General features: G+C 40.1%; 1 protein-coding gene across 3 annotated transcripts in view; it reads right to left on the reverse strand.

Annotated features, from left to right (window-relative positions):
- The window catches only part of si:dkey-172j4.3 (diacylglycerol kinase delta), an 87,215-nt gene that overhangs the window by 69,273 nt on the left and 666 nt on the right, over positions 1-17,276 (reverse strand). Inside the window, exons 2-4 of one of the 3 annotated variants that reach the window (XM_039822109.1) lie at positions 17,035-17,240; positions 15,568-15,937; positions 11,590-11,694 (exon numbers count right to left, since the gene is read on the reverse strand). In XM_039822109.1, the coding sequence (XP_039678043.1) occupies positions 11,590-11,694; positions 15,568-15,660 (198 nt within the window). In that variant the 5' untranslated portion in view covers positions 15,661-15,937; positions 17,035-17,240. Of the gene's footprint in view, positions 1-11,589; positions 11,695-15,567; positions 15,938-17,034 lie in introns of all 3 variants that reach the window. The other 2 variants (XM_039822111.1, XM_039822110.1) reach the window with 2 other exon arrangements.

Genomic DNA, 17,276 nt, shown 5'->3' on the forward strand with positions numbered 1-17,276 from the left:
CCGATACATCTTGATGGCCACCTGGTGGCTGGCTGCAGCTTAGTTCATGAATCCCACCCTTCCAAGTTAGCAGATGGGACAATTCAATTCAATTTTAATTATAGTATCAAGTCATAACACGAGTTATCTCAGGACACTTTACAGATAGAGTAGGTCTAGACCACACTACAATGTACAAAGACCCAACAATTTCAGTAATTCCCCCAAGAGCAAGACAGACCCAGGCCCTTGGTAGGCGGTGTCTGACGGTGCCGGTTGGGGGTGTGATGAACAATGGCAATAATAGTCACAATAAAGATAATGGAACTATGACCAGAAATAGTAATTGTAGTAGTTCATGGCATAGCAGGGCACTGCAGGGTGTGGGACATGGGCCAAACTAAAAAAATCAAAGTATCTGTCAAATATTTTTTTCTTAAAGATGGTTTCTGTCATTTTAGGTAGTTCTTATCCAATGTTTGTTCAAGTTTGGTTTTTATTAGTTGGTTGGGGGGCGAGTGTATGGGCTGGACTTTGATACCGCGGCTCCAACGCCCCATCACTACTGCGCAGACTCTGGCTCCAAAATGACAAGATGGCAGCACCTGTATCCAGGATATTTTGGTTTCACTTTTGTACGGTGGGAGGAAGTGGAGACTTATTGTCCATCTTTATATACAATCTATGCTCCAAATAAGGACATTTTACTTTTAAAATTGAACTCATTTTTTCTGCAGTTTGTATCCATGTTTTTGACAAACTTCTCAACCCTGATGGACAACAAATGATTATCATCTACACTGGCATTTTACTTTTTGTATCAGAGGAAAGATTCAATCTAAAACCTCCTATATTACAGTGACTTTCTCTTCCAAAATGAGATATTCATGATTTGAAAATGACACCTTGTCTGAGAAAATGTTCCTTATCACAAAATTAAAGTTTTTAAGAAATTGTTGGTTGTTTTGGTCAAGGAAACACATTTCGAAAGAATTTCTGAGAATCTGAATGTTTTTACTCCCAGAATCGCTTTTCTTCAGAGCTTTTTGAGGACTTCCTCCTTTCCTTGTATGTAAAGTGGAGTTCGAGGACTTCCTGCTTTTCTTTTGACTGTAAAGAGTCCCCTTGATGAATGGTCTGACGTCTCGGGGGAACATGAGGTCAAATCAATAGAAACTGAGTAGGACGGCTCCAGTTAACAAACAGCAGTCAGTCAGGGAGACAGAGCAACTCAGCATTCAGACTCTGTGTGTCGATGTGCTTGGCTGAATATACTTGTGTATGATTAACAGCTTATGTACAGTAATTTCATTATATCGAATCAATAATATACGCTGTGTCGATTGTGGATCATGGCAAATTAGCTGCTTTACCATAGATTACCTATAATGTACAAGCAGTGATACTGGAGGTGGGGACACGCTGGTTTGAATAAGGCAAATGTGTAGAACTGCAAATATATTTTTATATGTGTTGAAGAAAACTACAGTGACAATAGACAATCATATTTCCCCAAAAGCAGCAGCTTTTAAATGCTGCTTGCAGGTTTTGTACTTATACACTTTGAGAAACCTCTTGGCTCACTTGCCAAAGCTACTGTACCTGCCAAGAAACATTTTTAATCAACAAGCTTTTTTAAGTACTATCACAAGGCAGTGGGTGGCCTAAAGGTTAGAGATGCGAACTTGTGAACGGGAGGTCATCGGTTCAATCCCCAGACCGACAGGATAAAATCTGGGTGGGGAAAGTGAAAGAGCAGCGCTTGTCCCCTCCCTCATTAGCGCCACTGAAGTGCCCTTGAGCAAGGCCCTTAACCTCCAACCGCTCCAGTGGAGCTGCTCAGTGGCCAGCAGATCAGACTGTGGTTGTACTGGGCAGTATGAATGTGTGCAACTGTATGAATGTGATCAGGGCTGCCTCTCAGTGAACCTTGCCTGAATAAATAAAGGTTTAAAAAAAAATACTTTATGTAAAGAATGAGTCAACAGAAAGACATATATATATATATATATATATTGAGTTTTACAATTTGACTAACATGGTGTTGGCAGGGTTTTCTACAACGGTGTACTAGGGTCATGTAGGTTAAAAAAATTAATAATTACAGATTACAAAACGATGGCGTCTGTGGGGCAACGAGGTTGATCCAACATTGCAAAGTGAAGCAATGAAAAGTGAAGCAAAAAATTTTAGTTTTTTTTTTTTCTCTCGTAAATTTGTGACTTTGTTTCCTGGAATATTAACCCCCTCCCCCCAGCTCCCTAATGTTTATGTCTTACCTACTGTAAAAGCCATTTTCATTTGTTTTGAGTGTAGGACATCAATTGTCCACTGGTGTTACTAGTGTGCTTTTGAGTGATGTCTAATTATTTAGGTAGGAACCTTTCAAAAGGTAACACGGGGTGCAAGGTGTGAGGTAGAAGAGAGCATGTCAGATAGTTTACTAGCCATAGACTGTTTGTTTCAAGTCTGTGTAGCAGCCCCTCAGTGGCTTTAAGTTCTACGCTTAGCCATTATACCTACAATGGCCCTAGTACACCATTATAATTTTTACCCCAAGTTAATGAAAAGTTAAATTTGATTTGGCGATGATCTGGAACTGTGATTTTTTTTCATGCTACATTCACGACTACATATTTGCGAGGCATTTTCAAACCAAAACTATAATCAATAGACACTAATCATAAAACATAATTTTTTCATGATATATAGCGTATCCAGGTCATAATAAAAAGACTCCCCACACGGGAAGACAAGTAAGTTTAAGATAACATTAATTTAGGTCACACCGCTTTCTTTAAACTGGCAGCCAATCAGAAGCCTGGTTGAAAGAGCATTACTGTTTATATTAGATGATAAGCTCATAGTCACACATCAAACAGTCAAAAGACCAAAGAGTGCAGATAACTGTGGTTTTCAAAGCTTAACCTGTTATTTTACCGACATGTGACACTAAACATTACAACGTTTTGATGAGTGGTTCCCATATTGTTTGTATCTTCTGTTCTACGTGCAGGAGACACGATTTCTTTGGCGGCTTCAGAGTGAACAGAACGATTCATCTGCGTAGTGTTTTGAGGAACTGTGTTGAGAATTTACTGTTTTTTGGTTTTGGTTTTTTTTTTACACCTTTTGATCTTTAAAAGGAACACACCGACTTATTGGGAATTTAGCTTATTCACCGTAACCCCCAGAGTTAGATAAGTCGATACATACCCTCCTCATCTCCGTGCGTGCTGTAAGGCTGTCTGACGGCTCCAGCGGCATCAGGCCAGCACAGAACAGGCAGGTGACTGGTTCCAGTAATCCTACTGCTCCGAATAAGTGACAAAATAATGCCAACATGTTCCTATTTACATTTTGTGATTTGTAGAGTGACACAGTGTACAAAAAACAACATAACATGAGACACAGCCATCTTCTAACCGTAAACAAACTACTCTCAGAAGGCGAAGCACTGCTACTTCTGCTACTTGAGCGGAGTGATTTGCTTTGCAGCAAGCCTGTCTGAGAATATAGTTCCCAGTTTGTTTAGGGTTAGAAGATGGCTGTGTCTCATGTTACGTTGTTTTTTGTACACACTGTGACTTTACAAATCACAACATGTAAATAGGAACATGTTGGCGTTATTTTGTCACTTTTGTCACAATTCGGAGCAGTAGGATTGCTGGAACCAGTCACCTGCATTTTCTGTGATGGGCTGCTGCCACTGGGGCTGTCAGGCAACGTTACAGCACGCACGGAGATGAGAAGGTTATGTATGGACTTATTTAACTCTTTGGGTTACGGTGAATAAGCTAAATTCCCAATAAGTTGGCGTGTTCCTTTAAATATTCATCGGCATGGCTACTTTAGCTCCCACTTTAAGGGTTTTTAGGACATTCTTACTTCGGCCGGTTATTCTGACAATTTATTTTCGGTTTACATTGTTTCGACCTTCTCATATGTTAAATTAGTTTAGTTTTTTATCTATGTGCTGGTCTACCTTTTCTTGTATCATTGATACTGTCTGAATTTCAAAATGTGTTTGCTTATCATTTTGTGTGGTCCCCAGGAACACTAGCATCCACTCTGTGGAAGCTAATGGAGATCCAAACATTAAAGAATCAATCTGTTTTGACTACACATATCAGCAAGTTGCTGCAGTTAAGTGCTGTAAAAGGTTACAATGCACCAATAAAACAGGAGAGGAAGAAAGAAAGCAATTTTAAACAATTCAAAACCTTCATAAAAACGGCTTCTCAAATGGTTTACCAAGCTCGTTTGTTCCACCTTAAGGATACAAACAATGTGTTTTATGCAATCTTTGTACCAGCAACTGAACAACACGTCCTAAATAGTCAGGCCGCCTCCTCTACAGTCAACCTGTTGTGATGGTAAATATGGTTATTAGAGCCTGCTGCTCGCTGTGTGGACGTCTTATATAACTGACTCTGGATCTGCCCCTCTCTGCTACTTTCCACTCTGCCTCCATCTCTCTTCCACTTACTAATTTTCTCCCTTTTGTCTACCTATATCTCTCTCTCCATCTCTCTCAGTATTGACCCACACACTATTGCAGCTGCATCACATCAAGCCAACGGCATAAATCACAGCACACACACATCACTGGCCATCCCACACACTCATGCACTCTCCTCAAGCCCATTTCAGTTAACCGTCCCACTCTCTCTCTCGCACACACACACACACACACACACACACACACAACAAAAACACACACACACACACACACACACACACACACACACACACACACACACACACACACACACATCCTCGTCTCTATTGCAGTGAACACCCACACAGATTTCTGCACTGGGAGCGAGATGCAGATAAAAAAGAACAAATATAGTGGGGGTTTGATTCCAAAGTACCGTGCAGGAAATCCATAGGAATGGAAAAAGAAAAAAGCCGTTACCTGTTGGTCACCACTCAAAAATGACAGAAATACGACTGGTTATATAAAGTGAAGTGGTGCTGCTATTTTAGGAAGGTTTGTTTAACAGGCAGAGAAAAGTTCAGATTTACTGCATGCACATCAAGGTGCAGATGCTCCAAAGAATGGTAACAGAAAAATAATGTAGAAAAGTAATAGGAAACATAATAAGAAAGAAACAGGAAAAGAAGGTTGAGTATAATAGAGAATAGGTTGCTGGTGTGTTTTTTAAATTTATATTTTTAATTGGAAGAAATAAGTCTGTTGGAGAGTCCTCCTGAGAAAAAAAGAAAATGAAATTAAAGAAATAAATTGAGAAAAAAAGTGTAGGGCAGCATTCAAGAAAGAAAACAAACAGGAGGAGGGGAGAAGACGTTTGAGGGGAATAATAGGAATGAGCCTGGAGGAGAGACGGGGATAGAAAAGAAAGAAGGGACAGGAGATGTCTTGTGTACGTGGAAATAAACATGATGAAGGGACTGCCCTTTACTTGTCTGTGTGTTATGTGCACGTCCATTACAGCTTGGATGATCGTCCTACTCAAAGCCACACACACAAATCATAATCACACATAATTCACAGGAGCTATTTGCTCTTCCACCTCATCCTCTTCCTGGTGTCTCCTTTATTTTCCACATAGTAAATATGACAAACAGGAGGAGGAGGTGAAGAGGAGGATGAGGCAAAAAAAGAGGAAGAAGAAAGAGTGGGAAACCTTATGTAACTGAGCCTGGGGGTAGAACGACAAAGAGAAAGAAAGACTAAATCAGAGGAGGTCACAGGTCGCTTATTAAAAAGGACATACAGTTATAGACATAACTCCAGACCTTGGTTTCACCTTGTGAAAAAGATGGATATTTCACTTTTAAAATGATTGAGTGCACAACACATAAAAGCTACTCTGTGCAGCAATTTTTGTTTCTCAAATTTCTCATTGCCAACTGCTTCCGGCGGCAAACAAGATGCTGCTGCTGCTGCTGCTTGACACAATGAAAAAAAACACCACACTCAGTTTTGGCTGTCGATCATCCATACAAATCAATTGGAAAATCAGAATTCCATGGACAGCAGTACAAAAGCAGAGTCACACCAGTATTTAAATGGCAAGTTCAACTGTCGTGAACTTTGACAAGTGATGAGGCAGAGACCAAAATGGAGCTGTCATGGCTTTTTAGCTGTCGAGCCCTTCGAAGTATGAACTGCTCAACAAAAGAGAAATGGTTTGCAGACAGTTAAGAGACAGGAGTGTGTGAACTCATTGTAGTCTACCATTAGGGACCAAATTACAACCAATCGCACCAAATGCATGCTCTTGTGGGAATTGTTGGGTCTCTGTAAAATCATAGAGTGTGGTGTAGACCTACTCCATTTGTAAAGTGTCTTGAGGTAACTTCTGTTATGATTTGACATTACAAACAACATTGAATTGAACCTGCCAAGATAGCCAACTTACAAAATAATTTAAAATGGTAAGAAAGCTTGAAACACACAAACGATTCAACTCCGGACCAACTTACAACTTCTTCGTATTTGAAGTTTTAAGTTTGTCTAGAACCAAGTTTTTGGTGTGCAACAAGCTTTGATCGGTCTGATGTTGATATTTTGAACGTAAAATGGCACTTGGAGAGCGCAGACCTCGGCCAAGGCCAATGGTGCATTCACGCGCTACTCAGACGGTCCCATTTGCCGAGTTGGGAAATTAGCTTGAGTCCTAATGTGGAAAGACAGAATATGTCTAAGATGAGTTGAAGATGTCGAACAAACTTTGACATTTTAGGTCTTAAGTCCTCAAGAAACCAAAATTGCTCAGTAGATACAGCAGTTGCATGGAAAGCAGTGAATGCCTGATTGAGATACTGTGACGTAGCATCTTGCATGGTGTACTAACTGAGATCAAGTAAGAAAGGTTCCTGCTCTCTTCTGTAAACCAAATCATCTGACATCCAAGTCCATGGCTCTACATGCAAATGTCATAGATGTAATGTGTAAATCCTTTTGGGATGTTAATTGATGGTTAACTAAAATGGATTAAGTTAATACATATGGACAAAACATATCTGTTTTTCAAGATCCAATGCATTACTTGGTATTGATTACCTACACTGGACTGTGAATTATGCTGTGTTCTACTACAATAAAGTGTCATTTATCTGGATGTAATGTATGCTATTGATTGGCTGTTATATGTTCTTTGGATCTATGGCAATGGGCACTTGTTGGCACAAAAATACATAGACTTGTAATTCTATTCCCCGATTTCCTTAATTTAGACCCTACACTGTCACAAGAGAACAGGCCACTGAGGTGAGCCTAGCCATTACAGTAAACAGTAGGGTACTGAAAACAGTTGTTCTATCTCACTTCTTAGATTAGTCATGTAGTTGGTTAAAAACATTTTGAATGACTGAAATTAGAAACTGACTTCTTTATTGTAATCTGAAAATTGATGTGTGAACATTGACATTTTCACTGCTGCTCTGAAATCTGTTGCTCCATTCATTTTAAAAGGGCGGAAAATGTTTATGTGCATTTCTTTAAATATACATATATACATACATATATTTAAAGAGGCATTTGTGCCTTTAATTGATCTAATACATCAACAAAATGCAGTTGAGAGGCAGACAGGAAATGTGGGGAGAGAAAGGATATGACCTGCAACAAAGACTAGAACTGAAGACGACACTGCGGTTTACGAGGTACACGTCTTGGCACAGAGGCAACTGTGACGCCCTCAGAGAATTTTGTTTCATATCAAAAATTAAACATAAGGGCTATAATATGTGTCTTATTTCCCCTGCAGGATGGGTTGGGTTGAGTTCTTACAATCTCTGCACGAACAGGCTGGTGCAAGACTATAAGAAACTAGTCAAACACAGTTTAAGACCTCAGGTCAACAACTCAAACTAATTCTCACAAAAGACATCAAAACAAGAACACACAGGTACTGCAAATCAATCGCCATCAGTCTTAAACTCCAATTCAGTCAGTAGAGTCTGCAGGCTGACGTTTGCAGTCAGCCAATTAGCAAATTTCCAAGATCCCATTCCCTTGGATTACAAAACAGCAGCAACAAAACTTTCACGGTGTGAGCACTTGCCTACCACATACTACCTGGCAGGGTAGGTGATTTTAATGTCATTTCCTGAAGGCTTAACATGACAGCAAAAAAAAAATCAAGAAAGTTCCATGTACACGTGCATCAAGAAATCCAATCAAACCCCAAAAATAAATATATATTTAGTCTGAAATCATGGCTATTATTCTTGAATCTAAAATAATTAACTATGAGGAGCGACTTCAGTGAGATATTTTGCACTGCTGATGCCCCAGTATCAAAAAGCTTGTATCTAAACCCAAAGACATTTAATTACAGCCAACACGAGCATCTCCAGAGGGACATGGAAATGAAACGCCTCGCCTACCAAGGGCTATCATTGCATCTGTGCAATTATTTAGGGACTAATGGTCGAGGGACTGAATTAATCCAACGGTGTCAGGATGTCATGTCATGTCACAGAATTAGCACCTTCTTAACAAGCGCTGCGATATCATGAACGGTAACAGGCGGGGGCCAAAATGAGGGGAGGCACTGCGGGGAAATATTACTGAACCCAAAATACACTCCCATTCACACATCAATACACCAATGCGCTCACGTACCCAAACAAACAAATGGATGCACAAACATGCTAATCTTCCCAGGCCATTGTTGTCAATACAGCGTAATCCTGGAGTCGATGACTAGCTTAATCTAAGTCACAAGGTACAGTCTAATCAACACACACACACACAGACACACAGACACACAGACACACACACACACACACACACACACACACACACACACACAATAGCACGTCAAATCTAATTGACAGATGGTGAATGCAAGATCCTTAGCAACCACAAGCAGCAGCCTCTTTCGGCCAATGGGAAAAGAGCTGCATGATGACTTCCTCGCAGTGAAACCGAGGACTGAATTCTCATTTTATAGAAACTTTCAGGTCACATATCCAGACTCGCTACTGTTTTTAAAGCTATCCCAAATGGTCTGTCCTCCACATACAGTATACAGTATTCTGTATAGCCAAAAAGGCTTGAGAAATATATTTCAAAATCCTACATAACATATGATTGCACTTAGGGTTTTGTGCCATGTTTGATGTTTGACGTCAGCTGTCCTTTTAGACATAAAAATGAATCAATTTACTGCGAAAGTTTGGTCAGATTTTAGTTGTCATTTTCAACAAGACATACGGTACATAAAATACAATTGTAAAATTTCTGTTGAAGATGTCACAATATGTTCAGTGTAAACTGATTTTATTATAAATGTGATGATGTTAAACGTGCTCTAAGTGATGTGATGCGTTTTTTAGGCTACAGCATTTTTCGTCACATACAGCAAACATCTCCTCACTATCAGCTAGGTGCCTGTCCCCTGAACACTGTAAAAAAAAAAACACGGTCTCTGTAGACAGCCCAGGCTCCACAAATGCCAACAAAAACAAACTGCGCCAACCTGCCCCACGAACCATAACAAACAGTTTTCCAGCCAATAACCGACAAGAAGGAGCTGGTTGAGCCATCACTGCAGCAGCGTTAGCACATAGGCTACTTCCACAATGCGTATTCATGACTCAACCAACTCCTACTTGTCGGTTATTGGCTGGAACTCTGTTTGTTATGGTTCGTGGTGCAGGTTGGCGCAGTTTGTTTTTGTTGCCGTTTGTGGAGTCTGGGCTGTCTACAGAGACCGTGTTTTTTTTACAGTGTGTTCAGGGGACAGGCAGCTAGCGCATAGTGAGTAGATGTTTGCTGTATGTGACAAAAAATTTTGTAGCCTAAAAAATGCGTCACATCACTTCGAGCACCTTTAATGGGAATTCACTTTAATAAAAAAGGTCTAGAAAAAACAACCTATGTTTACTCTTTTCCCTCATCAATTCTTTTTACAAAAAGCTATAGACACAATTAAATGTTATAACTACATTTTTTTAAATACTTTCTATTTATTTTTTTAATCCATTATTGTCTATGTCAATTTTTATACATTTATACAATGTATATATTTTTATGTTATTAAATGATTATTATTCTATAGTTATATAATTTTTTGTAGATAACACAGTTTAACAAATGAAAAACAATACATTTGTTTAGATTAATAAAGTTTTTTTTTGTTTTTTTTAAAATCATGTCATAATCTACTGGGTAAATAATATATAATAAATAATAAACAGAAAGAAATACACAGGTGACACACAAAAAAGGTATAATTATTACTTTGTTTATACTACTACTAATATTACTATGTGGTCACAGCTTTTCTATATATATAAAAAAATCTCTTCCCCCCACTTCCTCCCCTGAGACCTTGAAACCATGGCAACCCGCTATGGTGTTCCTATGCCCTTATACATGCACATCACCCGCAACACCACATTACAGTGGTGTCCGATGAGATTAGGGGATCAATACCAGACTGATATCCAATACCATTATCTGCTCCAGGAACAAACGTGGCATTATGGGATGCCAGCCCCATGACAACAGGGGTTGCCGGGTATCCTGTGTTTCCTATTGATCGGCGCATGATTTACAGTTGACGGGCAACGCTGGCAATGGATAACGATTTTAACACACACACACACACACACACACACACACTCACACACACACGTATGATAATAATTTGGACAGTTGTCATCTGTGTGTTTGCATTGAAAATAAAGCTTTTTTCATTGCAGATATTAGTTCATCAATAATTAATGAGGCAGATTTGTGTGTTTGGGTGTGTGAGTGTATTTCCCAGTAAGAGGCTAATATCAAACCATCAATATCTTCCTGTAACAGTGCAGAAGGCGAATAAGCAGCTATTACTGTGTGATTACGTCAGACCGGCAATCAGAGATTTGAACATAACTTGTCATCATGGTGGCAGTAAGAGAGGAAAACGGCGCAACAGGAAGTGAGCAAGGCCTGAGCAGGAAGTCAGCTGACCTCAGCAGACACAGACACGTCGGATAAGATAAAAGTCTGATGTAAGTGTTGATAAAGTTACACTAGAGAGAGACATCTGAACACAGAAAAGACACAACTGATGCAGAAAACAAGTTCAATCTTCTTTAAGAAGTGTATGTGACAGGAGAGTAATGCTTCACATAAAAGGCAAAAAAGTGTCAAAAATCCACATGCACACATCCATTCATTGGTGAGATGTTTTAATCTTAATATTACCTCTTAAATAAATGAGCAGCTCAAATGTTTTATCAGGGTTCCCAGCGTGGCCCTGATGAAAAATTCCATGACTTTTCCATGACTTTCCCAAACTAAGTTAAGAGCACTCCAACAATTTGAGCACGCCGTGGTTTGCTAATGTTGGTTTTCACCTTGAAGAAGTCCTGTTTTAATATGTAAGAAGCTATAAAAAAAAAAAAAAAAGCTCTCAAAATATGCTGAAAACCAACATCTATAATACAAGATGTATGAAAAGTGAAAGATTAAGTTGTAAAATCTCCTGATATGACACGACACTTCACTGGGGACCCTGTATAACAAATACAATTTCTGCCGAGGCTATTTATCCCACACACACCCACACACACACACACGAACACACACACACACACACACACACATATATTCCCTTTGACTCTGTCTTTTCCTACCTTGGCCCTTATCTGTCCCGAGGTAGACACTTTGCGGATCAACTTGTGCGACGTCTCTTCTTGTTCCCCGTCGCTGTCTGATGACTCTTCTCCAGCTTCTCCAGTCTGGAACAAGAGAGAGAGTGGGGAAAAAAAAAAAGAATAATTGTTGAAAATTGATGTCGTATAAATGTCACATCTTACTAGAATACAAAAGCTGGAGCAATTTAAAGCACAAATTTACAGAATTTTGAGTTCTTTGCTACCCAGAACTCATATGAGAGGACATTAGTGACCGAAATGTCCTACTTGTGAGAAAAGTGCATGTGATTCGCTTGATGGGCTGCTATTCCGATGATTATGAGCGATTTAACCAGTTTCAGCTGTTTAGTGATCTGCACACATGGGTTACGTTTTGATTCATCACTTCCTGTGTGCTAAGAAGATTCAAATCCATACTTTGACACTAACTGCTGATGCTGCTGTTCAAGATGAAGCCTTTTATTTCAAATGCATTTCAAATAACTTATTCTAAAAATGGTTTTGCAGCTGACATCCCATAAGGGCTTTACAGTACGTGTCTTATTTCACCTGCAGGACGAGTTGAGTTTATATGTAGGAAAATGCAGGTGTGGGATTGGTCTTGCACAGTTGTAGGCCTATAGTCAAAAACTCAAACTGACTCTTACAAAATTTAAGTTGTTATATAAATTGGGCCACATGTGTTGAAGATTTAGATTTCCAATGTTAAAGCGTAACTCTCGCCAAAATGCAACCTAGGGTCTTTTTGTGAATGTACCCGAGTCAAACTTTCGTTTAAAAGCATATTTAGGAAGGAAGCGGCATTTTTAAGATTTACCGTATTCTCGTTTTTCTGTGAAATGGTCTTTTGAATGGGAGTGCTAGGGGTACTTTCATGCTAGCCTCAAAATAGCTACAGTGCCTTGCGAAAGTATTCGGCCCCCTTGAACGTTTCGACCTTTTGCCACATTTCAGGCCTCAAACATAAAGATATAAAACTGTAATTTTTTGTGAAGAATCAACAACAAGTGGGTCCCAATCATGAAGTGGAACGAAATTTATTGGATATTTCAAACCTTTTAAACAAATAAAAAACTGAAATATTGGGCGTGCAAAATTATTCAGCCCCCTTAAGTTAATACTTTGTAGCGCCACCTTTTGCTGCGATTACAGCTGTAAGTCGCTTGGGGTATGTCTCTATCAGTTTTGCACATCGAGAGACTGACATTTTTGCCCATTCCTCCTTGCAAAACAGCTCGAGCTCAGTGAGGTTGGATGGAGAGCGTTTGTGAACAGCAGTTTTCAGTTCTTTCCACAGATTCTCGATTGGATTCAGGTCTGGACTTTGACTTGGCCATTCTAACACCTGGATATGTTTATTTGTGAACCATTCCATTGTAGATTTTGCTTTATGTTTTGGATCATTGTCTTGTTGGAAGACAAATCTCCGTCCCAGTCTCAGGTCTTTTGCAGACTCCATCAGGTTTTCTTCCAGAATGGTCCTGTATTTGGCTCCATCCATCTTCCCATCAATTTTAACCATCTTCCCTGTCCCTGCTGAAGAAAAGCAGGCCCAAACCATGATGCTGCCACCACCATGTTTGACAGTGGGGATGGTGTGTTCAGAGTGATGAGCTGTGTTGCTTTCGCCCAAACATAACGTTTTGCATTGTTGCCAAAAAGTTCGATTTTGGTTTCATCTGACCAGAGCACCTTCTTCCACATGTTTGGGGTGTCTCCCAGGTGGCTTTTGGCAAACTTTAAACGACACTTTTTATGGATATCTTTAAGAAATGGCTTTCTTCTTGCCACTCTTCCATAAAGGCCAGATTTGTGCAGTATACGACTGATTGTTGTCCTATGGACAGAGTCTCCCACCTCAGCTGTAGATCTCTGCAGTTCATCCAGAGTGATCATGGGCCTCTTGGCTGCATCTCTGATCAGTCTTCTCATTGTATGAGCTGAAAGTTTAGAGGGACGGCCGGGTCTTCGTAGATTTGTAGTGGTCTGATACTCCTTCCATTTCAATATTATCGCTTGCACAGTGCTCCTTGGGATGTTTAAAGCTTGGGAAATCTTTTTGTATCCAAATCCGCCTTTAAACTTCTCCCACAACAGTATCTGGACCTGCCTGGTGTGTTCCTTGTTCTTCATGATGCTCTCTGCGCTTTATACGGACCTCTGAGACTATCACAGAGCAGGTGCATTTATAACGAGACTTGATTACACACAGCTGGATTCTATTTATCATCATTAGTCATTTAGGTCAACATTGGATCATTCAAAGATCCTCACTGAACTTCTGGAGAGAGTTTGCTGCACTGAAAGTAAAGGGGCTGAATAATTTTGCACGCCCACTTTTTCAGTTTTTTATTTGTTAAAAAAGTTTGAAATAGCCAATGAATTTCGTTCCACTTCATAATTGGGACCCACTTGTTGTTGATTCTTCACAAAAAATTACAGTTTTATATCTTTATGTTTGAGGCCTGAAATGTGGCAAAAGGTCGAAACGTTCAAGGGGGCCGAATACTTTCGCAAGGCACTGTATTTTTAAAACACTAAGAAGGCTCGACACAACATGAAACTTTGCTCGAAGTATCACCAGGGGCTCTACACCTTAAAGTGATGGTTCGGAGTAATTTCACCCTAGGGTCCTTTGCACCATGACCTCGAGCCAAACACCCCCCCAGAAGCTTTTTTCACCTGGGTCTAACATTGGGAGAGTTAGCGTAGAGTAGCGTTATCAGCTGAATAGCTTAGCGCAGGGGCTAATCTCTTAAATGACCCCACTAATAATGCCCGAAATGATACCAAACGTCTACACTAGTACATACAGGTTATGTACTCATAAAACGATGGATTGGAAAGTTTGTAAGTACACCAGAAGTTTATGTAAATAACACTTGCCTGCTGGTTTCCGCGCTCTGCTGTTGTTGCTGCTGTAAGACGAGTGCTTAGGGCCGTCTACAAATTACAACACCGAAAGGTAGCAGGTAGCAGCAGCAGCAGCAGCTAGCAGAAGAGAGCAGGCAAGTGTTCATAAATTTCTGGTGTACTTACAAACTTTCCAATCCATCGTTTTATGAGTGCATAACCTATTTGTACTACTGTAGACGTTTGGTATCATTTCGGGGTCATTCGAGAGCTACACGCGTGGTCCATTAGCCCCTGCGCTAAGCTATTCAGCTGATAAAGCTACTCGTAAATCTCCCAATGTTAGACCCAGGTGAAAAAATCTTGGGCGTGTTGCTGCTCGAGGTCATAAAGCAAGCGAGAAAGAATACTCGAACCATCACTTTAACTACACCGGTGCACAAGGGATATACGAAATCTATGGCTACTTGTTTTGATATCGACTCGTTTTGACTGCCGAGGTGGTAGCGGCCGGAAACAACAAGAGCTACGGTGAGTTGTTCAAAACCTCTCTTTTTAGTGAACTCTGGGTACACAAACAATGTTCTCAACGCTGGAGTTCATGTGTAGAGCCCCTGGTGATACTTCAAGCATAGTTTCATGTTGTGTCGAGCCTTCTTAGTGCTTTAAAAATAGCTATTTTGAGGCTAGCATGAAAGTGCCCCTAGCACTCCCATTCAAAAGGCCATTTGACCGAAAACGAGAATACGGTAAATCTTAAAAGTGTCCTAAATATGCTTTTAAACTAAAGTTTGACTCAGGTACATTCACAAAAAGACCCTAGGTTGCATTTTGGCGAGAGTTACGCTTTAAGATGATGTCAAATAGAAATAAACAAGTCTTGTAAATCTTGAGTTTGCTACCCCTCTCCTTAGAGGTCAAATTAAACTCCTAAAAAAATGCAACAAAAGTGATTTTATTAAGCATGAAGGATTTATTTTCTGATTCTGCAGGGTTTACGTTGTGCAATTAACATGCATTTTTTTAAAGTGTAAATGGCACCATAGAGTATTCACATATCCCATATTTTAAATCAGCTGTAAACATAGATTGAGCAGTACTTACAATGTGAGTGTTTTCAGAATCCGCTTGGGGTGAGCCCAGAGACTCGCCGTGCTCCGCCACATACAGGACGTTGGGGTTCAGTTTAGAGGCCATGACGAGCTCCCAGTCAAAAGCAAAGGAAGAGAGAGGGAAGAATAGATGGAAGATGGAAAAAGGACAGAGAGAAAGAGAGAAGGCAGAGGTGTGAATGAAAAGTTTGCCAGTTGCAGAGTAGGAGGAATAAAAGAGGGAAAGAAGAGATGAAAGAGTGGAGTTTGGCGAGGTAAAAGCTTGGCTAAGAAGAGGAAGAGAGGAGAGGATGATGAATGGGACAGCAGGCTCCGGGACGCCACACTCGTCCTCTTGCCGATCTCTCTATCCAGGGCCAACTCTGGAAAAGATGAAGGAATGAATTATCGATTATTGAATTGGTAGCTCCCTCGCTGGAAGTTAAGAACATATATAAACAACTTTTCCAACTCTTTGTCTACTACTATTATTCATTTCTCTTCCTCTTCCTCCATTGCAATTTTTCAGTTCAGTTCAGAGAGACAATAAAGGCTACTTCTCTTTCTCGGTTCCTCTTCTACTTCCTGGGCTTGTGAGAAAACACTTAAAGGGTTTACGGTTCAGCCCTGTGTGTTTTTAAATAGAGCCCAGTAGTCACCTGACACAAACACGCAGGCAAAACCTTGGTGAAGATGATGATGAGGTGACAAGGGCAAATACAGTGGAAGGATGATTGTAATGATGATGATCATATGGCTCATTACAGACAAAAAAAAAAAAATAATAAAAAAAAAAAAACCAATATTTTTTTTTTTTTTTTTTTATTTTTAATATGTATTAAGAACAAAAAAAAAAAAAAAAAAAAAAGTTGGGAGTGGTGTTTGGGGGGGGGGGGGGGGGGGGGGTGTGTTTTTTTTTTTTTGCGTGAGATGGTAAACAAAAAAAAAAAAAACACACCCCTTTTTTTTTTTCCCTCCGTTCCCCCCCCACCACAAAACAACAATTTTAAAAAAAAACAAATTTTTTTTTTTTTTTTTTATTTTATTTTTAAACCACTGCATGCACAGATATTTTTTTTTTTTTTTTTTTTTTTTTTTTTTTTTTTTTTTTTTTTTTTTTTTTTTTTTTTTTTTTGGTTTTCACTCTGTTGAATTATGTTTGTGTGGCTTTCAGGTCTAAACAAATAAATAATTATAAACAGAAACCGATGCACAACAGGCTGTCGCGCGCTTCAGCCAGCTTGCTCATCCATTCCGTCCATATCGCTGTTATAGCTACTGTACGGCGGCAAAATAAATCTCAATGTACAATGTAACTCGTGCATATTCGTCAAATGGGATCAGTCGGCTCAGCTGTCACAAACGCGAAAACATTTATCAGTGACCTGGACGGGCCACCGTTACCGCACGGCCACCTCCTTTGCACAAATACACCCCCCTATGTGCTCTTATGTGTCGATGAAATGTGGCTAATGTTTACCTTCGTACGTTAATTTCGTCCACCTTCTCCTCCGCCGGAGGTTAATCAGCGGCGGCGTCTCCCGCTCCTGTTGCCCGGCCTGGGTCGCTCGTCAGCCGGCGTTTAGGTGCTCGCGGTCAGCAGCAGCAGCAGCAGCGTGCGGGTCTCTCTGGTGGTGCTCGCCTTGCAGAGAGAGACGCGGTCATACGCATAGCGTCGGAACGGATCTGAATCAGGTAGAAAGAAGGAGGGAGGGAGGGAAG

This window comes from Perca fluviatilis, chromosome 14 (genome assembly GCF_010015445.1).
Source record: "Perca fluviatilis chromosome 14, GENO_Pfluv_1.0, whole genome shotgun sequence".
In the NCBI taxonomy this organism is placed as follows: domain Eukaryota; kingdom Metazoa; phylum Chordata; class Actinopteri; order Perciformes; family Percidae; genus Perca; species Perca fluviatilis.